This window comes from Catharus ustulatus, chromosome 18, assembly GCF_009819885.2.
Source record: "Catharus ustulatus isolate bCatUst1 chromosome 18, bCatUst1.pri.v2, whole genome shotgun sequence".
Taxonomy (NCBI): Eukaryota; Metazoa; Chordata; class Aves; order Passeriformes; family Turdidae; genus Catharus; species Catharus ustulatus.
In genome coordinates this window covers 11,682,742-11,708,617 of record NC_046238.1, presented here as the reverse complement: position 1 = coordinate 11,708,617, position 25,876 = coordinate 11,682,742, and the positions used below count along the sequence as shown (strand labels likewise).

General features: G+C 45.3%; 1 protein-coding gene across 3 annotated transcripts; it reads left to right on the top strand.

Annotated features, from left to right (window-relative positions):
- The first annotated feature begins 3,295 nt into the window (after positions 1–3,295).
- On the top strand, positions 3,296–25,656 carry LOC117004963 (T-box-containing protein TBX6L-like). 3 transcript variants are annotated; one of them, XM_033076164.1, is made up of 12 exons: positions 3,296–3,396; positions 3,969–4,102; positions 10,175–10,254; positions 13,337–13,661; positions 17,713–17,857; positions 18,848–18,950; positions 19,395–19,559; positions 19,811–19,957; positions 20,485–20,555; positions 21,311–21,402; positions 21,725–21,917; positions 22,495–25,656. In XM_033076164.1, the coding sequence occupies exons 4-12, from the start codon at positions 13,646–13,648 to the stop codon at positions 22,919–22,921; spliced, it is 1,359 nt and encodes a 452-aa protein (XP_032932055.1). In that variant the 5' UTR covers positions 3,296–3,396; positions 3,969–4,102; positions 10,175–10,254; positions 13,337–13,645; the 3' UTR covers positions 22,922–25,656. The 3 variants fall into 3 exon arrangements, with proteins under 3 accessions (XP_032932055.1, XP_032932056.1, XP_032932057.1); XM_033076165.1 differs by lacking the exon at positions 10,175–10,254; XM_033076166.1 differs by lacking the exons at positions 3,296–3,396; positions 3,969–4,102; positions 10,175–10,254 and adding an exon at positions 10,762–10,802.
- The last annotated feature ends 220 nt before the right edge of the window (positions 25,657–25,876 follow it).

The window sequence follows — 25,876 nt, the reverse complement described above, 5'->3', positions numbered from 1 at the left end:
TGTCTTACTGAAGGAAGTGCCTATCTAAGGCTAAGTCAACATATATGGTAAAAAGTAGTTTTTGCTCTCAGATTAGACATAGATATCCCCCTCTCCAGTTTTATTTCTCAGCCTATTTTTTCTCTCCCATCTCTTTTGGAGACCTTGCAAACAACAGTGAATTCCAGTATAAATGGAATATAAACAAAGTTCATATATGGTATAAGCATATGAGAACCACATTGGAATGGTATTCATTTAATTTTAGTTGAGTGATATAATAGCTGCAAGTGAAAGGCCATGGAACAGGGCAAAGGTATTTAGAAACTGCTTCCTGTGAGAATGCAATGCTGAATTATTCCATATATCCACAGTTAGACTAAGAACCTGCCTCTATATTCACATTCCTTTCATTTTGCTTCTCTGAGGTGTCTGGCAGTTACAGAGGGCTGTTCACAAGGAATAATATGCAACTGAGTTTTATTTGCAGTATGCATTGCATGAACTATGATCTAATATAGCACTGAACACATACTGTTCAGTAATAATTAGTAAAGGATGTTGTATGAGCAGAAAAGCTTCATACTCAGAAGTGTTCTTTGATTCCTTGTTATTTAAGTCACACCAGAGATTTAATTTCCTTAAATTACACCCTAATGTGTATGAAGAGTCACATTTTCTCTGCTAAATGCATGGATATATATAAAATGCTACTCTTTCAGTAAGATTGCAGTGATAATTTTCCCCTTAAGAGATGGCAGTAGATGCTCAAAGAATTGCTTAACTTGTTAATTGCAACATACTCACCAAGCAGCTCACCATGCTGTGTGGATGTCAGAAGGCAGTTTGAGTACAGAGGTTTGTCACTCAGGAATGTCTTGGCTGTAAGTTAGATCTCCATGAGGTGAGAGTGGGTTAGGGGAAAAAATTAAACTTTAGAAATTCGTGGTGGAAGATCTGAGCTTACAACATCAATTTGCTGTGCCCTCAAGTAAGCAGCACAAGTTCAAACAAATAACTTCTGTCATGGCTTTCCCAATAGACACCCTGCTGGCAATGATTCCTACACTCAATAAGTAAATGGGCTTTCCTGGGAGCAAAACAAAGAGCCTGGAGTGTTTCCTCACAGCAAGCTGCAGTGGCACAAGGTGATTTTTCACTTTGCCTTGCCTGGAACGTAATAACAGCTTGGGATTGCACGTTGTAAAATATTCCTGCAAAGAGAAATGCAGAGGATTTGTGTTGGTAACCTGCTCTGTGATCCCCCTGCTCTGCAGGCTGAGGGTTCTGCAGTGCAGTGAAAACCCAGGCAGGGCTGTCAGCTCACGTTTCCCTGCTGCCAGGGCAGCCTGGGCCCTTCTGCACAAGCCAAACAAGCCCAGTGCATTTACTGGTACATGCCTGGCTGCACCAGGATGCTTTTTACTGTCTCAAAAATGGACCCTGCTACAATGGCACATTTTGCCAGGCCTGTACTTTCCCTTGAAGTTGTTAATATAGCTGATTTCCTTGGTGTGAGGAAGATGAGAAAGCAGTGCAGGATTGCTGGAAAGCCTGGGAGTTGTTTTAATCCCTGCAGCCCTGCAGTGCCTCCCCCTTGCCACAGAGATGTCCCTGTGCAGCTGCCTGGCCTGGCTGAGCCCCTGGACGTGTATTGGCAGCTGCTGAGAGCCAGACACAAAGGCTTTAACAACTGTGCATAATTCAGCTGCTGCTCTGCAGGAGTCACCCTCCAAACTGGGGAGTTCACTTCAGATAATTGGGAATTCGATTAAAGTGTAAGAGAGAAATAGCCTGTGCTTAAATGCACTCCTGCTGCATTTTATTTTTAATAAGGTGAACTTGTTGCAATGTCAGTGAAACTCAGAAATACCCACAGTGTGGTAATATCCAGGCTGGTGTGTGGTCACGTTACAACTCAGAACAGACACAACAGTGTCTGTTATCTGGTGCTGTCAACACATGTGGAAAAGTACCTGGAAAGAATATGAAAATATGGAAATGTTGTTTCCAAGTGCAGAGTGTCTGCTGGGGAAGAGGGAGAGAGGAGGAAGGAAGACAGTGTTTCTTCTTAAATATGTGCCTGATTCAACAAGGTACCAAACATAAAGCTCCTTGATTTCAGTGAAGACAGCAAAGGGCAGCCTCAGGTTGTGTGTCACCCTCAGCCTATGATGTGTGCAGTTTTTCAGTGACATAAAGTGTTTCTACAACTGAAATTTCCACTGCTTTAAAATAAACAAACTTAAATTCCTTAATATGTGCAAACTCAAAAGCTCACAGTTAACCACTGAAAAATACAAAAGGCCAAGGAAAGGTGGAAATATCTCTGCTGGTAAAAAATTCAGCCCTAATTAGTTCTCCCTGAAATTATGGTGGCTGTGGCATGTGGAGGAACTCTGCAGAACAACTAGTGTGAGTTCTGTTTAGTGACACCTGTCTTCATGTGATCCCTGAGGCAATGTTTATTAGGAATATAATTTTCTTTAACAGCTTTTCTCCCCCATCTTCCCCCAGTGGCTGATACTGCTCCAGCAAGGAAATCCTGGTGGCTTTCAGAGCAGTAGCAGCAGAACTGGTGAGAGGTTTGGAATAAGATGGGTTTGAAGCTGGCTCATTCTTCCTGGGCTTTGTCAATATTCACTTTTTGCATCTATTTCATGGTAACACCATTGATTTATTGGTTAAATCATAAGTCAAAAGAACTGTTTTGCCTCAGAGCTTTCCACTGGCTGGTGAGATTTTCAGTTTATCTTCCATTTTGTGTCTCTATCAAATAGAAACTGCTTGTCCAAAACTGTCCCACCTCCCCTAAATGGCCACTGAATTTGCAGCTAGGATATTTTTATATGTCATAAGTGTTTATAATTTTATGTTCTAGCCAATATAGGGTAGAACTGTGAGCTTTTCATCTTAAGTGATTGAATATAAGTATCCACTAGCAAGCACTCCCATAATTAATTAAATGAGAGCAACACAAAAAGTTACCTGTTTGTTTTTGTGATGGTGAATAACTCCAAATAACTCAGAGCTTCCCATGAGCAGAGTTCTGGAGAGGACTAAAAGGTGGCTGTTCATGTAAGAGTAGAACATGCTCAGTTTTTTTGGAGAATCCTTAGTTTTGAATGCTGAGAAATTGGCATAGTGCAGTCTGGGAAAACAAATCTCTGTTCTAATTAAGACTTACTTGGATTTTTCAGTTTTTCCCATTCCCTGGCTGAAATTTCCTGTGTCTTGTAACCATTTAACAATATGTTACTAACCATCCATTATGTGCTGCTTTATTCTCTTTTAGATGAAAGAGGCATGTAAAAAAGAGGATTCACCAGCCCCTGTGACTGAATTTGAGCGATAATGTCAATGGAATTAACACATTGCCATTGTTGAATGGTCTCCTGTGGCTATATAAACATCAAGGTAACACATTTCCAAAGCAGAAGACATTACTGCTGTGATACTGTTGTTTTGAGAATATTTCCTCACTGCCAAAACACTGATGTAGATTTAGCCTGCTGGAGAATGATTTGGAGTGGGGAGGGTTGATTCTGCTGCTTTTATTTTTGCTGAATTCTGGTTTATATCTCTTACATTGTTTAGCTAGACATGGAATGAGAGCATAAGTACACTGAGGTTTTTTTAAGATGACCTCTGATTGGTAAATGCATTTAAATGACAGCTCTCTTAAGGGCCTAATTCCATTTCTGAAGGCAACATTCTGGAAAAGCTGGGGCAGAACTGCTGTCAGGAGAGCCAGGATCCTTGGCTTGGGCAGAGTTTGTTCAATAATAACTTGAGCAAAGTTATTCTTCACACACTATCTTCATCCATTAACATAATTTTTAGCTCTGCAAACAGGAACAGACTGAGGCTTGAATGTTTTGGTGTGTTGCTGAATAAGATGCAGGCTTCAGTTTTAACTTTGGGGCTGGCAAAAAGGTGTAAGGCCAGGCTCATCAGAAAACCTTTTAATGGGGATAATCCCATTGCAGATTTGTTGGCACTGTCTCACCTAATGCAAGGCAGAAGTGACTGAGGATGTGGCACAGAAGCAGTTTGGAACTCTTGGGTCACAAAATCAGTGAAGATGGCTACACTGCAGAGGCAAAGCTGGTCAGGGGGACAGGTAAGAGTGATTATTTCCTTTATTCTGACTGTCCTGATCCTGATGCAAATTCAACAAGATCTGTGTTTCTGCAGGAATATTTTCATTTGTCTTCAGGCTAGAAAAAATTCAGGCAGTGAGTGCTAAACCACAACCTGACAAGTTTTGTTCCTAAATAACTGTTATGTCAGTTTTACTTCTCTGCAAGGTTAAAGCCATCTTTAAACAAGGAGTTAATGGGTTTGCTGCATTTCTACTCATCAGAGACCATAACTAGGTATTGAAGGGTAGGAAGTCAGTCTCTAGGTTGACCTTACTGGACAAAGATGGATATATTCCTCTCCAGAATCCATGAGAAATGCCCACTGCCTCAGCCAGAGCTGGATCAGCTCTGCTTAAAAGGACTCCAGTTTGCAGAGCTGAACCTGGCACTTCTGTGAGCATTAGGGCTGAGACAGAGAATAGGGAGGTGTTGTCCATCCCATGTTGTTGCAAGAACAGCCCTAGGTTGGATTCCTCAAAGGAAGGACTTCTCAGCACAGGGAATGTTCTGTTTCTGACCTGCTCTTGGTTATCAAGGGATAGAAAAGAAAGCTGTGGTGGAAAAAGGCAGGAGCTGCCTGTGGCAGGAGTTTGTTAGAACACATAAAATGACTTGGTGAACCATGAACACTGTGCAGGAGTTAAATGAACAGAGTGGGCATGGTTGTGTAACCTGAAGTTCTTTTTTCTCCCCTGAGGGCTGTTTGAAGCCCTCTGAAAGCCCAGAGAACAGCTCATAAACTTTGTGCTTCAGAACTGCAGAGAAAATGCTTCTCTCATCCCTGGATCAGTCTTTTGTCAGCTCTAACACAATGGCTGTGGCTTTAGTGTATCTCCACTGTCACCCAAAGGCACTTTGTGGGAAATGTAACCCAGTGGCTCAGTAACTTGTCACCTGTCCCCTCATGCTGACCTAAGCCCTGGAGTGCAGGAGGGGAGTGCTCTCCCAAGGTCAGTGGTGTTTCTGCTGCAGCCACACCTCCCTTGGGAGTCCATAGCTGGTCTTTTGTGAATTGTGATGTGTAGAAATCCAGGATATGTGCAGTGCTGTGACCACAGTGTGTCAGTGAGCCTGGGCTCCATCCCTCTGGGCAGCAGCCTGTTCATGTGCCAGCACAACATCCGTGTGGCCCTGAAGTCATTTCGTGCTCGTTTGAGGAATCACAGGAATAGGAGAGGAGCAGATCCATCAGGGCCTGCTTTACTGCTCACATGAAGGCAGGATTGTTCTCTGCAATGCCACTGATGTGTGCAAAAGCCATTAAAAGCCTCATACAGGAAGGAGTTTGTTTCCTCTGAGAACAGGCTGCCCTTGCACAGCCACAGTGTTTTTCCTGGATAGTCAAATTGCTTCTCTCTCATTTTCATCCAGCTAATGAAGATAATTATATCCCTTTGTAGAATATTAATCCCTCTGTCATCTGAATGTTTACACCCTGCAGACAGGTTCATTTCTTCTTTGTGAATAGGGCCATCCATCATGGAAGGTTTCCTTAACCAACTCTTCTAATCTTGTGTTCACCTCATCCAGTCTCTCTCCAGTTCCCCAGTAGCTTTGATAATGAGGTGATAAGAATTACATGTGGTTTTATCAGTTTGTTTTACAGCACACTCACAGAAAGAGACCCTGCCACTTTCCTGCTCAACTACATGCTATTTTCACATATATATCATCTGGTTATATTTGTGGTTATATTTTCAACAAGGAAATGAAATCACACCTAGTGCAGAAAACCCTAGAAATTACCTCTGTAATGGAACCTCCTTACTATTACCATATTTTTATTGGTAGATATGGCTGAACATCACTATTTTAAACAAAGTTAAGTGATCTTCTCTTAAGAGAAAATCTGGAATTAAGGTGAAGAATTCCAGATTCAGCAATTCCTCCTTTGGACAGCTTTTCGAAGTTTGGTGCAAAAGGAAGAGAAGGAGTAGTAGTTCCATCATGGAGAGGAAATACAAGATAAAAAGTCAGAAAGACAGTGGGACTATGTATGGACTTAGATTTCAGATGTTTGCTCCAGGTTTCTGATAATCTAAGCCAGCCCTCCCTGGCTGCTGTTGTAACTTGTCCACTCCTGTCCTGTAGAGCACAAGCCCCCCAGGTCTGGTAGGTTCTCTCTGCCCTGTCAACAGCTATTGGGAAATGAAGGCCCTTGGTGGTGAGCCCAAACCTCCATCTCAGGCAGGCTCAGCTCACCAAAGCTGAGCCCAGCAGTAGCTCCCTGCAGAGACTTAAACCAGAAACTGCAGCATTGGAGGGTGGCAAAAGCAGTGACCTCATTATTGATAACATCTGATCTGTGCTCACAGCAACGCTTGCTGCAAATGTGACTTTGATTTCCTCCTGCACACTCCCCAGCACTTTTCTGAGCAGAATTGATAAATATTTCTGTTGAATTCACCTTGCATTGTTTGTATCTACATTTGCTTGGCAGGCACAGGTCAGGCTGTGACGTGGCAGTCACTTAAAAAGAGTTTTGCCTCACAAATGCAAAGTTTGTGTTTTTAAGAGTGGCATCTATAAAGTGTATGATGTCTGCAGGGTTATAGAGGAGAAGAAATCTAAGTCATTTATGCCTAAGTAGATAAAATGCAGTATTTTCAGTATAATGCACTCATTGCACACCTCTGTCCTCCTTGCAAGGGAAACTTGTCTGTAAAACTGTTCTGGCAGAAAAAGCCATGTGTCACCCTTGCTTTCTGAAGGAATTGCATCCCATCTATTTAAATCATTCAGGTGTCTGATGTTCTTAACCACTTAGAAGCATTTGTTCGATATAGTAGGGCTAATTTTTAATTTATTTTTTCTAAGCACATCTATCCGAAATGATGCTAGGCTTTTATATTCACAGCAGGGAGCATTGTGAGGTTTAAATATCCCTTTAATCACTAAGGATGTAATAAAAACAAGAGGAGTTCTTTGAGCTGCAGAGTGTTACCCAGGGAAAACTCTACTCTGGAGCTTACAAATGTGAGCTGAAGAGACAAACTGGCAATAAAATCCACAACGAGGGAGCAAACCCGCTAAAAGTTGGTCTGTAGCTGCCCATCAGGAGCTGAGACTCGGGGGGGAAAAGGCCATTCAGCACCTCTAGAGCCATAAGAGGGCAGGTCATAAACACTTCACAATCTGCTGGGGAGGGGGAGGGAGCCCTGGGCTGTGATCTGCCTGCAACAAAGACTGAGGATGAGAGATTTCACTATGGGGAACGAAGGGAAAAAATCTGGAGAGATGAGGGAGTGCAAGGAGAAGTGGCAGCTGTGTTTGATTGTGTCAGTTCATGTACACTTATGGCAGCCTCCTCCCAGTGCTGATTTGAGGAATCCATGAAATCTGACAGGTGCTTTTTTCTAGTATCAGTGGTTTGAAGGATTCTACCTGAGTATTGTCATTATGGCCCCAAATGTCATTTTTTCTGTGAGGTGATGAACAAGCTGGGTGAGAAAAATGCAGCTCAGAGTTTGTCAAGGGCTTTCTGCTTTAAGTTCATATATATTTTCAGCTCTTTGTTACTGACTTCAGGCTTTGCTGCAGATGATGTATGTCCCATCATAATGTTCTGTATCAGCTTTCAAAAAGCATCTTGCAGGAGTGTGCTGCATGAATCTGTCTTGGTGTTCATTTTCTTTTTGGGAGATCCTGTAAAGCTCAGCTCAGACTCTGCAGGTCAGACATCCTGTGTGTTCAGTTCATCAGGAGATGCCTGTGCAGTTGTATGTATCCTATGGCTATATAATTTTTATAGTTCTTTTTCAAAGAAATTATAAATAATACTATAAAAGGAAAACAAATGCCACAGTAATAAATCTTATTAAAATGAAACGTGATTATTGTAAGTGCTCTGAATCAAAATCTGCTGTGTATGGTTTAATTGTTCTCTTGTCATGATTTCTGGTAATGATAATTAACTTCACTATTGACTCTAAAGAACTTTCTGAGGATGGATGTTGGAGGAACTGAGCTCTACACAGCTCTGTAGAGCTCACAGCAGTTTTGATTTTTTAAATCCAAACACTTTAAATCTTAATTTTAATTTGCTCTTTGAAGGTCGTTCCTCTGATATGGAATTATACATGTTTATGGTTTCCTGGTTGATTACAACCTTACTGTGATGAACAGTTTATGGAAACTTCCTTATGACAGAAGAGATCTGTCTTTGCCAAACACAGTAACTTGCATGATCGAAGTCTGGCTTTTTACCTGTTGGTTTCAAGACTTTTAAAGTGCCTGATCACCAACAAAAGTAATGATCACTGATCACCAACAAAAGTAATCTTTTGTGGAAACCAACGGTACCATGACAGTGTATCAGCAATCTGGAAAGTCCATGAAGTTTAGATAAAACCTTCTGGTGTGTGAGCTGCTGCCTTTTTTTCTGGAAACAGCAGAGATTGCTGCAGTATTGCCTGCTGGGCTTCTGCTCAGCAGAATCCATTCTGCCCGGGGCTTTTGTCTGGTCTCAATTCATGGTTAAGTGAACTGCCAGCGGATTTGAAGATCTGCATGATGCTTCTCTTTGCATATGAGTGTGTGCACATGTGTACAAATATAGAAGTATTTCTGGATGGCTGTTAAGCCAGGCTTATTTGCCCCGTGTTTTCTCAGGCTGAGCAGTGAGCTCAGGCAGGGCTGCTGAGTGCCAGGAGTGGGAGGAAGGATGCAGGGCTGCACAAGGCACTGCTGGCACCCAGCTGCCTGCAGAGCTCTCCTTGTGCTGCAGCTCCTTTCAGCAGCTCCTTTTTGTGGATTGGAGCAGGACAGAGCGCTGAGCTCTGTCTGGAAACACAATGGGCTCACAGGAAAACAGTGCACCCAACATCAGCAGTCTGGGAGAACTTGAAAGGGCTCTAGACAGGCATATTTTGCATTTGACTCTGGACTGCAGCCTTTGAGGCCAGACCCAGCCTGCAGTGCTAAGTGGCCGCTAAGTATTTCCCTCCTTTGCCCCTGCCAAGGCAGCACTGGGGCCATTGCACAGGGGGACGGGGCAGTGTCCTCCTCAGCTGTGCAGCCACATTCCTCAATCCACAAACCTGCAAAAGGAAAATCGTGTGTTAAGCTTGTAGTGTACAACTTTTTGTCTACCTGAGCTGCTTTCCCACGTTCCCTTCCAGAGCAGATCCTGTCCCAGCTGCCCTGTGACCCATCCCCTACAGCTCTCAGAGCCTCTGGCCTGGACCCTGTGGTGAATTAGCGTGGGGATGTTACCAACAGGCCTCTCCAAACAGCTGCTTGGCTTTGCCAAATGTCATTTTTTGCACTCTTGACAGCACGGGGGAAATCTGGGGGTGATGCAGTAGGGGGCTCAGTATGGGTTTTCAGTCCCACAGAGATCTGTAGGGGTTTTTCTGTAGGGTCCTTTGCACTGGTCCCAGGGTAGGAAGGTCTGGATGATGCTTGTTATATACCTGAAGATACCAGACAGCTTTTCTCAGGAAAAATCAAATCAAAACCATAAAAAGGAGGGGGAAAGGTGCCATTTCCCTCCATCAGAAGAAAATGCTGTGTTGTGTGAGCTGCTGTAAGAGCTGGGTAGGAGCTGTTTCTTGTGCTGCAAGCATGGTAGGAGATATGTACCACTTCTTCAGAGGCTCTCAAAACACTCTGCAGGCTTTTACCATTCCTGTAGCCACCCACAGAGACTTGCTCAGAAAGCTGCCCAAGTTCAGGCTGTGCCTGTGCTGCCAGAGCTCAGCAGTTCTGTCCTGGCCAACCCTGCACTTGTATTTCCTATTTCTGGGTGAGGTGTCAGGCACTAACAAGGACAAGGAGTCAGATGCTGGCACAGCTATAGGAGCAAGAGTTTCATCAGGCTTTTTCTCTGGAAAAACTCTGCTTTTCCCCATGGCCCTGTGTGCATAAATCAGGCTGCCATTGCTTCACAGGAAGCTGAGCCTGCATTTAAGGAGCTAGTTTGTGGATTCTGGAGAATCTGAGGCCACTTCATGTTTTTAATGAAGTATGAAAACAAGTAGGTATCAGTGTAGAGCTATCTGTTTTATTTTGGTCCCTGTTGATGATATGCCTGTCTTTTTACTTTCCAGTACTCATTCTGTGCAGATGGCAGAGGATCCTTCTCAAAGAGTTGCCAAGATGCTCTGGAACTGTGGCCTCTGAGTGCCAGGTGGGAATCTAGTGAGTCCCATTTAAATGGCAGGAAGGCTTTCCTCATGTTCCACGGGGGAGGATCTCTTAGATGCCGTTTGTACTGCTCCATGCTCTCCCTTCCTGCTTGTGCAGACCCAGGCAGACAAGGCAGCCTTGCTTTTAGCCAGTTTGTTAAAGCTGATAAGGCAGCACTTTCTCACAGAGGGAAGCCTGAGGGTTGGATACTGGCTACTGCCCCCGAGCAGTAATCCTTGGCTGGTTCTTTTAAAAGATCACTTTTATAATTCAGCTGTCTCCCAGGCAGTAATTTTGTGCCCCACACTGGGGCTTGCTCTCTGGGCAGAGTGCTTGCCTTGGAATGCTGCCTGGGCAGAGGTGGCAGTGCCATTCCAACCCCATTAGCCAAAGCCTGACACTTTATCTTTCTCCAGCAGTCTGGGAGCCCCAGGCAGCAGCCAGTGATGGGGAGATATCACTGTGCTGGAGAGCTGGGATGCTTTGTGTACAAACCTGCTCCCTACAGGTGCTGCTGAGCAGTAAGGACCCTGCTTCAGGTCATTTCAGGTGAGTGAAATTTAAGGTGGGAGAAATGCCAAGAAACCATTTGCCTTCCTACAAAACCCAGAGGGGAATGTTTTCTTTCTAATCAGCTTCTCAAAGAGATGCAAAGCAAAAGCTCTTGGCCTCTGCTTTTGTCATCACACATCCCCTCCCTCCTGCCCTACCCCATCCCTTCAGCACAGGGCAGAGCCTGCTGTTTAGAGCTGGGCTCAGCAGGATTTATCCCTGCTGCAGTAAATGTGCTCAGAGCAGAGCCGTGTCTGTCACTGACCTGCACATGTCAGATCCACTCTCTCTCCCATCCCTTTCCACACCCTCAGCCTCCAATTTGCCAGTGAATTGTTAGGACAACCAGCACATTCACCTCTGACTTCCCATCAGAATGCCTGAGGGCTCTCCATGGATGGACAGATTGAGGGGAATGTGCTAAATTCCCCCTTTGCTGGGGATGAATTTCCTGGGGATTGCTCCCATTAGCCACGCTTTCCAGCAATAGTAACAAATTCACGGGTTTTTTTTCACTTTTAAACCATTTTCCAGTGCGACTAGAATGGCTGGGAGAAAGCTGGTTGTTAACCAGTCATGGGTAATTAATGGCTCCACCTTCCCCATCAATCAGCTGGGAGAAGCCAAAGGATTTGAGTACTTGTAGCAAATGTGCGTTCCCCAGACAGGCTGATACACGGTGTGCAAATGAAGTGGCAGCAGGAGACCATCTCATAGCCTTTGTGGAAGCAGCAGCAAGTCATGATACACATCCCACGCTCCTGTCAGGTGAAGTCTGAAATTCCCAGAGCTGCTGCTGCTGTTGTGCAGTTCCTGACTGTGTGGGATGTTGATTCATCTTGCTGCTAGCTTGAATCTGACCCAATTTTTGTTCTATTTTTCCTTTTCAGATTCTGATTGTGGTTGTCTTTTTCCGCTTTCTACAATTAAAATACTAGCATTAGAAAAGCAGGACATGCAGTGGGGAGCAGATGCAATGCTGGCTTTCCTTCTGTAGCAGGGCAAAAAAGCATTTTTGCATCCTGTTTGGTGTCTGGTAGTGGCTGTACCAGCACAAGCAGAGATCTGACCTTGATAATCATTTCAGCTGACCTTTTCCCTTCTGATTTATTTCTCCACATATTTAATAAATAATTTCCATTTGAGCTGCAAGTTGACTTTTTCACCACATGATTTTCGTCTCCTCAGTGGTGCTCTGGATGTCTCCAAGTTACCTGAGGGAGAAAAGCCTGGAGTCCTCTGTGTTACCCAGTGGCTAAAAGGGATGCCAGCAAGGCTGGATGTGGTTCTTCGGAGGTGCCAGGAGCCAGTGGCCCATCTCCTGCTATAAAATCCTCTTCAAGAGTTCCCAAATTCTCCAATCTTTCTATTTAAAACATTCTCCTTGCCACGCTAAGAATTGGCTTTTCTCCCCCTGGCTAGCACTGGAATGCCTAAAATTCAATATACCACTGGAAGAGAGTCAGTCCCTGCTCTGATTAAGCTCCTTTGTCCTCTCTGCATGTCTTTGCATTGCCTGCTCCAAAAGGAAGTAAAAACAGAACTGAAGGAATGTTGTTTGGGCGTAGAAACTCACTAAATAAATTCAAAATTTGTTTTGTAGATCAGATATCCCAGTAACATCACTGATAAAATAGAAAAAAACGTTTATTTTATTTGGAATAAATCTAGACAGTGAAAGAGATGCAGCCTTATAGCAAGTTTTGTAACGAACAGAGCTCCTAAATCTGCTGTGCAGAAACCCAGCACTGGCCCATTCAGAATGATATCCTGCTTTTGACCTCCACTTTTGACTTTTTGGTCCTGTAAATGTTAGTCCAGCCATTTCTGTGTGTGAATGCACAGAATCCCTTCCTCAGGAGGTGCAATGGCTGTGTCGTGCCCTGGAGCTTGAGCCTTGATTGCTGTCTCTTAGCACTTGTAAGCACTTACAAGCACAAAAGCTAATGGTCACACTTGCAGAATAAACTAATTAAGGGAAAATGCTCAAGCCCTTCGATTTCTGCTCAGCCTTCCCTGGATAAGAGCAGTGCCTTGAGCAAGGCATAACCTCAGTGCCTGATCCTCCTGGAAAAGAAGTGCAGTTAAAGGCTGGGAATGCAGAAATTGGGCAGATGAGTGATGTTACACCATCAAATGTGTTCATGTTGTTGGAGAAGGCACCAGTGGGTGAAGGGATGTGCTGCTGCAGCATTCCAGTTGTGAGAGCAAACTTTACACAGATTGTTAATCACCCACTTGGGAAGGAAGGAGCTCGATGCCATCCTGATTCTGACACCAGAAATCAAGAGTAGAATGAGTCTGTGCTGAAGATGAAATGATCACAAACCCATCGAACAGCCAAAGAGAAATTATCCCTGCGTGCTGTTTAAGGGATTTGTTTTTATTTTGTAGCCAAGTCCTCAGCTGATGTTTCCAGTCTTGTCTCTATTTGTTTAAAAGTGCGTTAGCAGTAAATCAAGGTGCATTTCCCCTGTAGGGTTTCCTGTATGTCAAAGCCATGTTAATTCTCTTTGATTTTCTTCCCCTAGCCCCAGCCATTGCTGCAGATCCTTCCTCTCTTTGTCCCTTTGGACATCAAAGGCTCGCAAGGGGACAGCCCTGGCGGGAAGCTCCTCCCTGCTCATTAGCCTCCATAAAACAGGAACTCACCTTGGCTAGCTGTGCTTGGTCCCATCCTCATCCCGCTCACTCTTGACACTGGATCTCGGAAGGAAGGGCTTGTGCTTGCTTCAGGAAATCAGACCTGCTTTGGAACTGGACTATTTTGGCTCCTCTTGTGAGAACTCTGGTGGCTCTCTTGGCCCTGCAAGCTCCTCGACGTCACAGTACATGGAAAAATGCAAGCTTTACCAGGTAAGTGAGGGACTCCTTCCCTTTTCTCATGCATGGAAAGATCCCAGACTCAGCCAGAAAGGGAACAAGGGCTCCTGAAGGGTTTACCAGCATTTATAGAAGAGTGTGTGGGGCTGGAGAGGATTTTAAAACCACGTTTTTTCATGGGAGTAGATGAAAAATGGTGAATTTGAGTGTTTTTGGGAGCCTTAGAAGATCTTTTGTAAGGTAGCAAAGAGGTTTGCTCACAGTTGTGCCCAAACTCCCTTACCCACATCACCTTGTGACCCTTCAGCTGAAGGCTGGAGGTGTTGTTTGGGTGTTGTCTGCAAAGCACTGAGTTCTTCAGGTTGAAGGCCACAGAAAATTTGGGAATACTTCTCATATCTTTAATAACATTTCTGATACAAACTCTCTGGTTTTGGGTTTTTATTTCCTATTTCCTATGCCTTTCAAAAGCGTGAACCTCAATCAGGCATAGCCAACTCCTTCCAGGTTCACCCCCAGCACAAGAATTTTTGGATTTCCTTAGGATTCATTATGTTTTCCTTCAATCCATCTCAGAGCATGCTGTTAATCTCTCCTGTGTGGAGCAGGATTGGATTGGGCACAATGAAGAGATGCCTTGGGACAGCCCAGAGGTGCTGTATTTGTCAGTGCAACCGAACCCTAAATTTACTCTGGGGTTTTACTCTACATCAGAAAAAAACCTGGCCCAGTTTATAGGCACATCAGATGTGGCTGGGCAGCCTCAGCTTCCTTTCTCTTCCTCTGCAAGATGTGCCATTCATGAACAAAATACTTGAGCAGTGATTTAGATGATTTCCACCTTTGCTGCTGTTTTGGGTTTTTTCAGTCCCTGCTGCGTTGATCTGATTCACACTGATTTCTGCCACTTGAATTTTAAGTTGAGAAACAAAAGAGCAGCAATGAAAAAACTGTAGACTGTATTATGGTATTTTTGTGTTAAAGATTCCAAATATTGCAGAATTCACCTCATTTTCTTACTGGGCTGCTTCTGGTGTTTGATGACCCCCTACAGCAGAAATGTTCCAGGTGATGTCTGGATGCATCTGAGATGAAGCTGTTGCATTTGTAGAAACATCATACATTTGTTATTGCCACAAAACTCTCTGGTTCTGAGAAATGAGGCTCCCTCCAGAGGGTCAGGGTGTTCCTGCTGACATGGAGAAGATCAGAGAACATAGGAGGGTTTGGGGGTTGTTTTTTTTTTTTTCTTGTTTGCAATATGAATTTATTAGAAAGCTTTGCATATTGATGTGCATTCCTCCCTGGTGGACACTGGATAGCTGTAAGTGTTGGGCTTCACTTGGAAGATAACAGCAACAAATGTAATAATAACTGATTTTAGTCAAGGTAAGCACAGCTTGTTCCCTTATTGGAGTTCTCCAGTATTGCAGATCCTATCCTACACATTTTGGGAAGGCTGCATCAAATTTTCTGACATTTTAACGTTGTCTCAGTAATGGAAAATTAATTGAGGAACTGCTTTAGGTGAGGCAATTGTACTCCAGCATCTTCTATCCAGAGATCTTCCTCCTAAAACTACTAAATTGTCTCTCATTTCTCTTTTCCTTTCTGTCCCTAAGATGACAAAAAGATATGTACAGCTCATTCTAGACACAGAAACTATAGAACAAGCTGCTCCTATTGGTAAAAGGACCTTCAAATCAAGCACAGAATAGATTGAAGATCTCTTAATTTTCAGTGTCTTTACCATAGCAGCTTCCTACCTTTCAACCTCATCTGGACATAAAGAACATGTTTTTGAATGGGCCATGTATAGTGTTACCAACACAATGATAATAGGAATATTTCTTAAAAAGTAAAACTAGAACTGCTGGAAAAGGTTTAAATCTCTTTTGGATAATAAGAGTTTTAAAACCAAGTTGCACAAAAGAGGAAACCATAGAGCAGTAGAGCTCACACAAGTTCCATTCAGTGCTTGGACATTCTGCCCAAATCTCTCCATGCCGTAATTCCAACACTCAGGCATCTTTGTGGGAGAGTGAGTGCATGAGCCATCAATTACACAGGCACAAAAAATCCAAACAAAATTTGCAACCAAAATCCAAAGTGGATCCTAGAAATAATGTCCATCACTGCAGGGTCCCACTGCAGCTGAGGGATCCATGCACCAGCTCACAGCACTGCTGGCTCCAGCTCCTCATGCAGACTGCTCATGTCCTGCTTTTCAGCCTCAGCCTGTGCACACAAAACCTGCACAGTCAAAGGCATTAACTACATTTTAAAACCTTAGCTGCAGCATTTATTGTCCCTGCCTCCTGCAGGACTGTGCTCCTACAGGTGCGTTGTGGACTCATTTTGGTAAAAAACCAGATTATAACATCTGCCTTTGATTTTTAATTCAGTGTTGAACTCCTTTCACTTCAATTCCTCTCGACTTTATTGGAAATCTCCCCTCACTAAAGACTCCTGAGATCTGCCTTGCTGTAGTCTCTTTTAATGGCATTGGAATTTGCTTAAAGAAATGTTAATTCGAAAATTCATTTGGGGAAGGAGTGAGCATCTGTCTAGCTAATCAAAACCTGTTTGCATTTATTTGTGACTGGATGGCTCCTGTGGGAAATCAGCCCAATTTTATTGTAACTCCTTTTGATACATGTGCTGCACTGAGCTACCAAATGCATGGTCTCATGGCAGCTTTCATGTCTTTGCAAGAGGATATGGGGAAGCTTTAGTAAGAAGATGTTAACAGGCTAATCTTGGTGAGCAAACTAGGTGTCACTTCTTGGCCAGTTCATTAATGTTGGATCAAAGCAGAAAAAAGGGTGGAGAATTTTTTTTAAATGCCTAAAGACCTCTACAAACAGACCAAATTACATTTTAATGTTTTCTACTTCTTAATCCTGAGGGAAGAACCACTTAGACTTGTATTGGGTTGTTTTGTGGAAAGACATTCCTTTGTGAACAAAGCTGATTTCTCTGAAAATACTTATCTACTTTTTGTGAATACTCTTTTCAAGGCATTACTCAGGAAAGCTGTAATAAGGTGAAAATTCCCTTTTTTTCTCCTATCCTCTGAATAAGATCTAATCAGGCTGAGAGGCAGAGAAATCTAACTTTTAAGCAAATAGCTGTGCCTGGCTGCTAATTCACCACCCAGAGGGGTCCTGCTGGCCCTGCTGCTGGGGGTGCCCTGCTCCTCATCCCTCAGGGCAGCTTCCTAAACCCTGCTGGTCTGAACTGAGCCCACCAGAACTGTACTGGGTCACATCCTGACCTAAAATGGAACTGGGCTTTTCAGTACAGCTACAGCAATCTTACCTGCCTTACAATATTGCTGAGAGCACCCACTGGAGGTTTTAAGGAGTTTTTAATCCAAAGAGCTGTACAGAGGTGATTGGTGCCATGAACACCAAAGGCAGTTCCTCCAGAATGCTTTCCTTTCCCTCTTCCCCAGGCCCTGGGCTGGTCCTGTGGCTCCAGGAGGAAGAGCAGGCAGATTGCAGCACTGCCATGGTGTGCTGCTGAAGAGACACCTTCCACCCCTCTCACAGGTTCCTCAGTGCTCCCCATCTCCACTTCCAGCTCAGACCAGCCATTCTCTTTTCACAATATGGTCTATCCATAGTCTATCTCTGTCACCTCCTTTTCTTGCCTTCACTTACATTTAGACTCCTGTCTGTCTCATCCTTGTCTTCTGGGGGGATTTTTCACCTCTGCTACCATCTATTTGGCATTTTCCTGTTACCCACTGGTGCACTTAAAATCCTTCCAGTCCTTTCAGCTTTTGTTGCACTCTCTTGATAAAGCGTTTTGTGTAACCCTGATCGTACCAGAGCAGTGGATTGTGGAGTTTGAGTTCTGGAAAATGGAGTTTAGGTTGAGTTGGTACAACACAGATCCTTACAAAAGGACCTAGCAGCTAAAACCAAACCTGTGGGAAAAGGCTCCATACCTCTGAGCCTACTAAAAATCCTTTGAAGAAAAGTAACAGTTTTTAAGAGGCTTGTTGTAGCAGAGTGCCAGACCCCGGGGTCAGTCCCCTCCTGTCTGTCTGCAGTCACCATCTCGTTTGTCCTTGCAGACGTGAAAGCGCCGTGTGAGGCCCTTCCTTCCCCCAGCCTGGAGCCCTTCCCACAGAGCTCCATCGTGGTCACCCTCGAGGACATGGGGCTCTGGATGAAGTTTCACCAGATAGGAACTGAGATGATCATCACCAAATCTGGCAGGTAAGGGGCACAGGACAGCTGCCCACACACACCACACCCCTCCAAGCTGTTGTCAAAGTCTCCAGATGCTCATTTTTAAAATGGTGGCCCTTGAACTAGTTTTGTAGCCAGTTATGCAGATCTTCCTGATCCTGACAGAAGAATTGCACTTTCAGGGTGTCACAGAAGTCCAAACTGTGAAATGCAAAAGGTCACTTGTGGGGCTGATGTGCTGAGAATACTCCTGTACCCTTATCTCACCACTTAACACTGGCGTTCTTCCTGTGGCTTTGAGGTTGCTCTGGGAAGTGCCCTGGGCTCCCTTTGCCTGGGTCACAGGCAGCAGCAGCTGAGCAGTAAAGGCATGGGTTTGAGTCTGTGTTTGCAGACAGGAATGTGGCCCAGACTCATAACGATCTGTGTGTGCAGACTCCACTGAAGTAAAAATGAGTCATGTATTGTGGAGCTTGCAGTGAAAGAAGATGGAATTGTGAAGCTGTAAAGTATTGTTCAAAGCTGCTGTGAGCTGGAATAATCCCTTTGGGTAGGGAGGTAGCTGTCAAAGCTTTTTTGCAGAGTCAGAAGTTAAAAGCAGTGGCAGGGAGTATGGGAACAGAAAGCTGGGTGTGCTCTTAGATGAGAGCACGTTTTCTACCCACGCTCAGATTTAATCCATCCTCCAGGGCTGTGAGAGCTGCAGCAGGCCAGGAACTACGTACAACCTCCAAATAGTTCCTTTCAAGTTTCCCACTGTTGTGTTAGAGGAATTGGAAGAACAAAAGCCGTAACAGTGTCAGACCCTCAGTGACTGCTGCCCTGTTAGTGTCTATCCCATCTAAACCCACAGGACTGGACAGTCCATCGATAAGATGGACAAATGGTCAGTGGCTGGCTGGAGAAATAGTGCTCACAGGGTTTTGCACAGTAGTGAGTAAATGTGACATGCTGCTTGATCATTTACAGCCCCTCTACAGAGAAACCTTTTTACTCTATTTTTCATTTCTCCTTCAGACGAATGTTTCCTCAATGCAAAATCAAAGTCTCTGGCTTAATCCCATATGCCAAGTACCTCATGCTGGTAGATTTTGTGCCAATGGATAACTTCAGGTACAAGGTGAGTACTTTAAATAACAGAATTTATGCTGTCTTTTCGTCTTTATTTGAAATAGATTAATCTTTATGCTTCACTTGTCACACTGATAAATAAATTCTCTTTGGACAAAGTTCACAAGTAATTGATGGATTTTATGCCTCTCTGGAGTTATTTGTCAGTTTTGCTTGGGAAGCAGCTGGAAAGGTAACTAATTTTCATTGTAAGCAATACAGTTTTAATCATGATTAATGTCAGACTTTTCTGGCAGCCATGGGGAGAAAGGGAGGAAAAATGAGGACTAAACTTGGAGCTGATTTGGTAACATGATCATGGCTCATAAGGAAGAATCGCCTGTTTGTGCTTCAGAGGAGTGCACTGAATTGACAGTAAAGCAAACTTACTGGGGCTTTTTTGTACTGAAAGCATTTTTTTCTAAGCTCCAGATTTCTGTCTTTCCCTTCACAGTGGAATAAAGATCAGTGGGAAGTTGCTGGAAAAGCAGAGCCCCAGCTCCCTTGTCGCACCTATGTCCACCCAGATTCCCCAGCTCCTGGCAGCCACTGGATGAAAGAACCTGTCTCCTTCCAAAAACTGAAGCTCACTAACAACACTCTGGATCAACATGGGCATGTAGGTTGTGCTGGAATTCATTACAGATGAGACTTTGTGGGAAATAAGCAGGATTTGTGAGAATGAGATGATATAGAAACTAAAAGAGACCCAAGTGTCCCTTCTGCCTCCCTCAGCCCAGCCCTTGTGCCCTCTCAGCTCCCTGCTAGGGAAGTCCTGGTTAGAAATGGGTGTCCTGGGAGTGTCCACAGGGAACCTGCAGTGTGCTGGCAGGGGTGGCACATGGAAACCTTGTCCTTTGTGTGTCCCAGATCATCCTGCACTCCATGCACCGTTACAAGCCGCGCTTCCACATCGTGCAGGCAGACGATCTGTTCAGTGTCCGCTGGAGCATCTTCCAGGTGTTCAGCTTCCCTGAGACTGTCTTCACTTCTGTCACTGCCTACCAGAACGAGCAGGTACAGTGTGCAGGCTCTGCTGCTGTGAAATTCTGGACACACTGTGAAATTCTGTCTGTAAAATTCCTGTAAAGGAAGGTGTCTCCTTCCTGTCTGTTCATCCTGGGCACCTGTGGTGGACAGTGGGAAGAAACAGGCACATTGTGGTTCCTGTGGAAAACATCTCCTCTGTGATGAGTCATGCACCTTGATGATGCTGAGTGCACTGTCAGTGACACAGAACTCCAAATGCAGTAAAAAGTATGGCTGCAGGTCCAGATACAGATTCTCACCCTGTGTATTTCTGTGGTTAGATGAATCCCACCCAAATCCCTGCTGACCCTGGCAAGGTCACTTCTCTCTGTGGGTCAGTTCCTGCTCAGTGATGGGAGCTGCTGGGAGAGCTGAGATACTGTGGCAAGGCGGTGTCCAAAACCCTCACACAGTTTATCTGTTGTGATAAATACTGAGGTGAAGGTCTTGGAACAGTGAAGAAGCCAACTAGTCACTGTGATGCTGATGCTGAGTCTTGTTCCTTTCATTTAAAGATTACAAAGCTCAAGATTGACAACAATCCCTTTGCTAAAGGTTTCCGTGAACATGGGAAGAACACTCGAAGGTAAACTGTTGTTTCATTTTAATTTGTTTGTAGCTGGAGTTCACTTGTGCATTTTACCCAAGGTCTTTGAGAAAACTCTACCAGCCAGCTCTGCTGAGCCTCTGCATTGTGCACACTGCATTTCCCTGTATCTGGGAGTGATGTCCCTCTGTGCAGCCTCCTCTCCAGAGACTTGGGGAGTGGGAGGTGACAATTCCTACAGAGATGTGGGAGGTGTGACAAATTTGAGACCTGCATTCCCTCGCACATTGGAGCTAGACTGGAGTCTGACATGTGAATAGCAGTGATAACAGGAGTCCACAGCAGACCATTTGGTCTCTTGGAGATCAGCTTGATTCTGACATTTGGAGGCTCCCTTGTCTCCTTTTCCTGTGGGTGGAAGTGTCTCTTCCAGTGGGAGATTTTTTGTGCAAGAGGGAAGATGGATACCAGTATCAGTGAGATCTTCTGCTTGGTCTGAGGGCAGCCAGCTTAAATTGCAACCCCAGACTGACAATAGAGAAGGAAAAAAATGGAGGCTTTTTCCAAGCAGAAAATGTTACGAGAATAGCTGAGATTTTGTTTCATGTTATTTTATGCCTTTAAAAAACCCTGTAAAAAAATTTCCTGATGAAAAAAGGCCAAAGATGACTCTCTTTTGCTTAAAGTTTAAAAATGTTAAGGATTTTCTTTCTCCTCCTAATAGCATCCCTTCCTATATATCTAGGCAAAAAAAGCTTACATCCAAGCTACCCCCACATCTTGTTTCTTTCCAGGGAAGGACGAGCAAAATGCCAGAAGCCCAGTCCAGCCAAGAGCCAGAAGAGGAAGCTGCCTGAGGAAAAGGAGCCTGCTGCTGAGGAACGTGGTAATATTGATCACAACAAACCCAGAGAATGATATTCAGAAAGTTTTGTTAAGGTTAATCATTCCTTGCTCCAGCTCATGGTGCTGCTTGCAGTAGCACAGTTAAGGAGAGAGGACAGGGCAGCACTGATCACCACAGTATCTGGGCAGAAAAGAGCTGGAAGGAGCCATTCCCTTAAGACAGAGGGGCTGCAGGAGGTGGTAGTGTGTTTCCTTCCACCATCCTGTGATTACTGCAACTGCCAATAGACCATTGTGAACTTTGCCTCCCTTTTCTCCTTTCTCATTCTTTCCCATTCTTTCTTTTCCCTGCTTTGAGTCAGATTTTGAGAAGGATGAGAATGTAGATGTGAAGGAAGAGAGTAACCCTGTGGTGGTGAGCAGTGGATATCCCTTCTGGGGCTCGGAGCAGAACAGCAGCCAGGCCTTCCCTGCAGCCTCACCAGTGCCTGCCGAGCAGAGGGAGGGGCTGGCCAGAGAGCAGCAAGTGCCAACGCCCTCCTACCAGACATATCGGTGAGTCCTGCTCCAAAGCTGCACTTTCATTGGTGGGATTCCTCTTCTGCTGCTGGGCATTTCCTAAGAAAAACACCCAGTTGGGAAAAGGGGGAGGATGGCTTTCTGTTGGACAGCACATGTGGTTCAGACATGGTAGATCAGCATGGACATAGCTCCAAGGATAGGCTTTCTCTTCTAGTTCAAACCCACTGGTTTTGGGTATGCTCATGTCTTTGTAATGTTCTTTATTTCCCTGTCCCAAAATGCTCTCCCAGGCAGCTCTGTGCACTACAGAGCTTACCTGTCCCTTGGAGAAGAGACAAGACTCCAGTGATTTTTCCTTCTTTGTTGCAAAATTGGGTGTGAGTGAGAACTTAGAACTTAGCCAGAACTATGGTAGTCTGGCCTCACCTCTGGAATTTCATTTTTCACTGAGTGTGGCAGTGAGGCCTGGGCTAAAATCCACAGTAACAGTAAGATGAAGCAGTGTGCAAAGGGAAGAGCTTGCCCTGCCTTTCCCCAGGGGATCTTTGTGGGTTTTCCATGGTTTTCCACTCTGGTAGGTCTGACTCATTCTCTCTGCCCTTGGGCCCAGGTTCCACGAAGCTGGGGACAGCCAGCAGCTTCCCAGCCGCGATGCCGCGACCTTGAACGATTTCCGGGCGAGGTGCCACGCCTTGGATCTCGCCATGGTGCCTGAGCACGACTCCAAACAGCTCCCAGAGGGCTTCACCAACCTGCCCCCACTGCCCCCACCTCTGCCTCCTCCCCAGGACTACTCAGGAGTGGTGAACATGGCTCTGGACTCGGTGGGGAAAGCCGGGGCCCGCACACCCATGTACAGTCCCTATGGCACCGAGCAGGGCCTGGGGCAGTGGGTGGTGCCTCCCCACAGCCAGTACAGGGCAATGAGCTACTCAGCCTTCTCCACGGAGTACAACACACAAGGAACTCCAGGACATGCCCATGGCACCATGGCAGAGTGGAGCCAGTACCCTCTGTTCCCCTATGCCTGCTGGTGAATGGGGAGGACTCTTCCCAGTGAAAAAACTGAAAGAAAATTGTAAATGACATTGAATTTGCTCTGGGGTGTTGGACTTGTGAAACTTTGCCTACACTAGGCAGAGGTATTTGCTGCAAGCAGTAGCATGGGACACTTCACTTCCTTGTCTCCTTGCACAACAGCCCTCACCATATTTCACAAGCAGTGGTTAAACTGGTGGCTGCCCCAGCAATGTCATTGTGGGTCAGGCTCAATGTGTTCTGCAGTGGTTTTTTTCCTAGCAGGAGTAGGAAACCACAGGTCTGCAAGAACAGTATTTAAAGAGCTGCTGAACTCACAGTCACAGTGTTGGCACCTCGCATTTGGCAGTTTCCAACATCCCTTCCTCGTGGGACTTGGTGCAAGGAGATAGGGGCTGAGGACTTCCAGTAAGTCATCCATGTGGCCAAGAGGCTGTAGAACATATTGCAAAGATGAGGAAAGCAAGCAATCTTGGTGAACTTTGAACTTGGTGAACTTTGAGCAGCTTCCTCAGTTAGTATAGTCAAAGTAAAGCTAAAGTCTCACCTTTCTTCCAGCAGCAGCAGAGAGTCAAATGCACAGCAAGGTGTGTCTGGAGCACAGCAGTGGGTCGTGCAGGCAGGGGAGAGTTTGTCCCATGCAGGAGAAGTAGCAGCAAGGCTGTGTGTGGTGTCTTCCTGTCCCTGTGCCCATCCCTCCTCTGTCAGCCCCAGGTCCAAGGTCAGTGACACACTCTTCATTCCGTGGAGGTGGAGGGAGGTTGTTCATGGAACGTGGGGGACTCCTCTGGGGCTTTCCGAGGTGTCAGAAGCAGGGCCATGAACTTCAGTGCTGCTGTGTCACTCCAACCTCTTCCTTTAGAGGGAGAGGAAATTTTCCACTGTGAACTTACCCCTCCTGCTCCCTGCCACCCCTGGAGAATATAATTTATAGTTGTGGTTCCTGCGCTGCTGTGAGTGTGTGTGAAGTCATCTTGCTGCTGTTTGGGAGTCTGTAGGATCTGTCCATGTTCAGTTATCAGAGTGGTTCCACCTCCCTCCTCTCTGGTCCCATCCTGAGCAGGAGCAGCCTGTGCATTGCCATGCAAGAAGGGATTCTTCTCATCTTCCTGTTAGAAGAGGGAGGCCTCCCTGTTTGTCCAAGTGCCGATGGCCCTGGCGTTGGGGACTTGGTGAGACAGACTCATTGCTGCTCAGGGAGGATAGACATGTTGCTGAGTGTTATTTAGGGAATGTTTTCATGACACTAATAGCTGCTGTGTGGCCTGCAGCCATCAGTAGGCACCGAGGTGTGTCATTTATCCTGTGTGCACACACGTGAGAGAGAGTGTGTCTGTGTGTTTAGCAAGATGTCTCTGAGCAGACCTTGGCAGGTTTGTGCCCAGTGCCTCAGGAGCCCTGTGCAGGGACACTGGGAAAGGCTGTGCACCAGGTGCTTGGGGCACCAGCTCCTCACTGTGCATCTGCATAGCGTAGGGATGTTGAGCTATGTTGTTATTGTTAAAATTACTGTGAAAAGTAGCCCTGTAAATGTGGACTCAGCTACAATGACTGTTTCCTTATTTAAATTGTATAGTGTGAACTGCTTTTGTACCACAGTTATGATATGTACAGAGCAGCTGAGTACTTCCCCTGGGCTTCCCAGGATTGAGGATGTGCAGCATTGAAATAAAGGTCAGACTTTGCCACAGTACACGTACACAATGCCCTGTGAGCCTCCCCTCTGATGGCACCCTGGCCAGTAGTGATTTGTACCTGCTGTGCATGATACATGTGTGGATATGAGCAACTCACTTACAAAGAAATCTGTCTGGAGAAACAAAATGTGGAGCAGGTTTGTTTTTTTTTTTTTTTAATGCCAAAATACCATGATTTCCTGCTGTCCAAATGCCAGCTGTGTGAAGGCAGGTCAACTGTAAAAGGCTGTCTCTGGCTATCAGTAGTTACCACCACTGTCCTTCACATCTTGGAAATGAGACGAGCAGAATGGCTGGGGAGGTGAGTGAGTGCCTCGAGCACCATGTGCAGGGACCCGAGGGGGTTACTTTGTGCAGAACACAGGATCACTGCCAGCAGCATGCCCACAACAGAGAGAATGCATTCCCCACAGGCTACCTGGCTGGATCTGTTTCTTCATCTTTGTAGCTGGGAGGTGTTTCCCTGTCACAGAGTGCTAATAAGGATGAAAAGCTGCAGTGAGCATGAGTAACTGAGGACAGCTGGGCAGCACTGGGGAATTCCTGTGAAAATAGGACTGCAATGCTTTTTCTTTCAAACCTTTGGTCGCAGTACAGGTGCTGCTGCCCCCTGGGCCTGTCGGTAGAGCTGGTTTGGCAGGCGGCTCTGCACTGGGGTAAAAGACTCAGCTTTGTGCCTAGGACGAGCCATCAATTACTCATCAACCTTCTGTTGCAACAGGACTGCTTGCCCTTCTCCAGTGAATCATGCAGCTTGCTGGAGAAGTACCTATCCTTTCTCTCTGATTAGAGACTGCTCTCGGCTTGTTTGGGAAGCCTTTGGAGATTTAGCCTGTAGGTGTGCTCTGGACTCCGCTCCCGCCCCCTCCCTTTGCAGTTCCCACTGGCTTGTTTTCTTCAGCTGTGGCATTTAAAGTCTGTAGGAGCTCGACTGAAATGCTGGTTTTGCACGCATGTGAGATAATGCAATGCCTCTGACAGCTTCAATAAAAGGAAACAAGACATGTGGAAGTCAGGCCATTAAGACTAATAAAATAAACTCAAAAGTGTAGGTTTTGTGCATCTTTCTCAAGCACAACGTGCTCGGCTTTAGTCATGGTACCTGGGGCCAGTTTGTACATGCATGACAGGCTGTTGATCTCAGCATTCATTGTTCTCCACCGTGTGTTCAGTGAGCCTCAGGTTATCTGCTCACACTGCTAGATGTGACTCAGGCTCTTGCACCAATTCTTTGCAGCAAATTGTTTATTTTCTCTG

Excerpts from the sequence above, each read along its gene's own strand:
- LOC117004963 (XM_033076165.1), top strand. Across the intron at positions 18,951-19,394 it reads TGGATAACTTCAGGTACAAG|TGGAATAAAGATCAGTGGGA; the intron begins GTGAGTACTTTA and ends TTCCCTTCACAG. Across the intron at positions 19,958-20,484 it reads CTGCCTACCAGAACGAGCAG|ATTACAAAGCTCAAGATTGA; the intron begins GTACAGTGTGCA and ends TTTCATTTAAAG.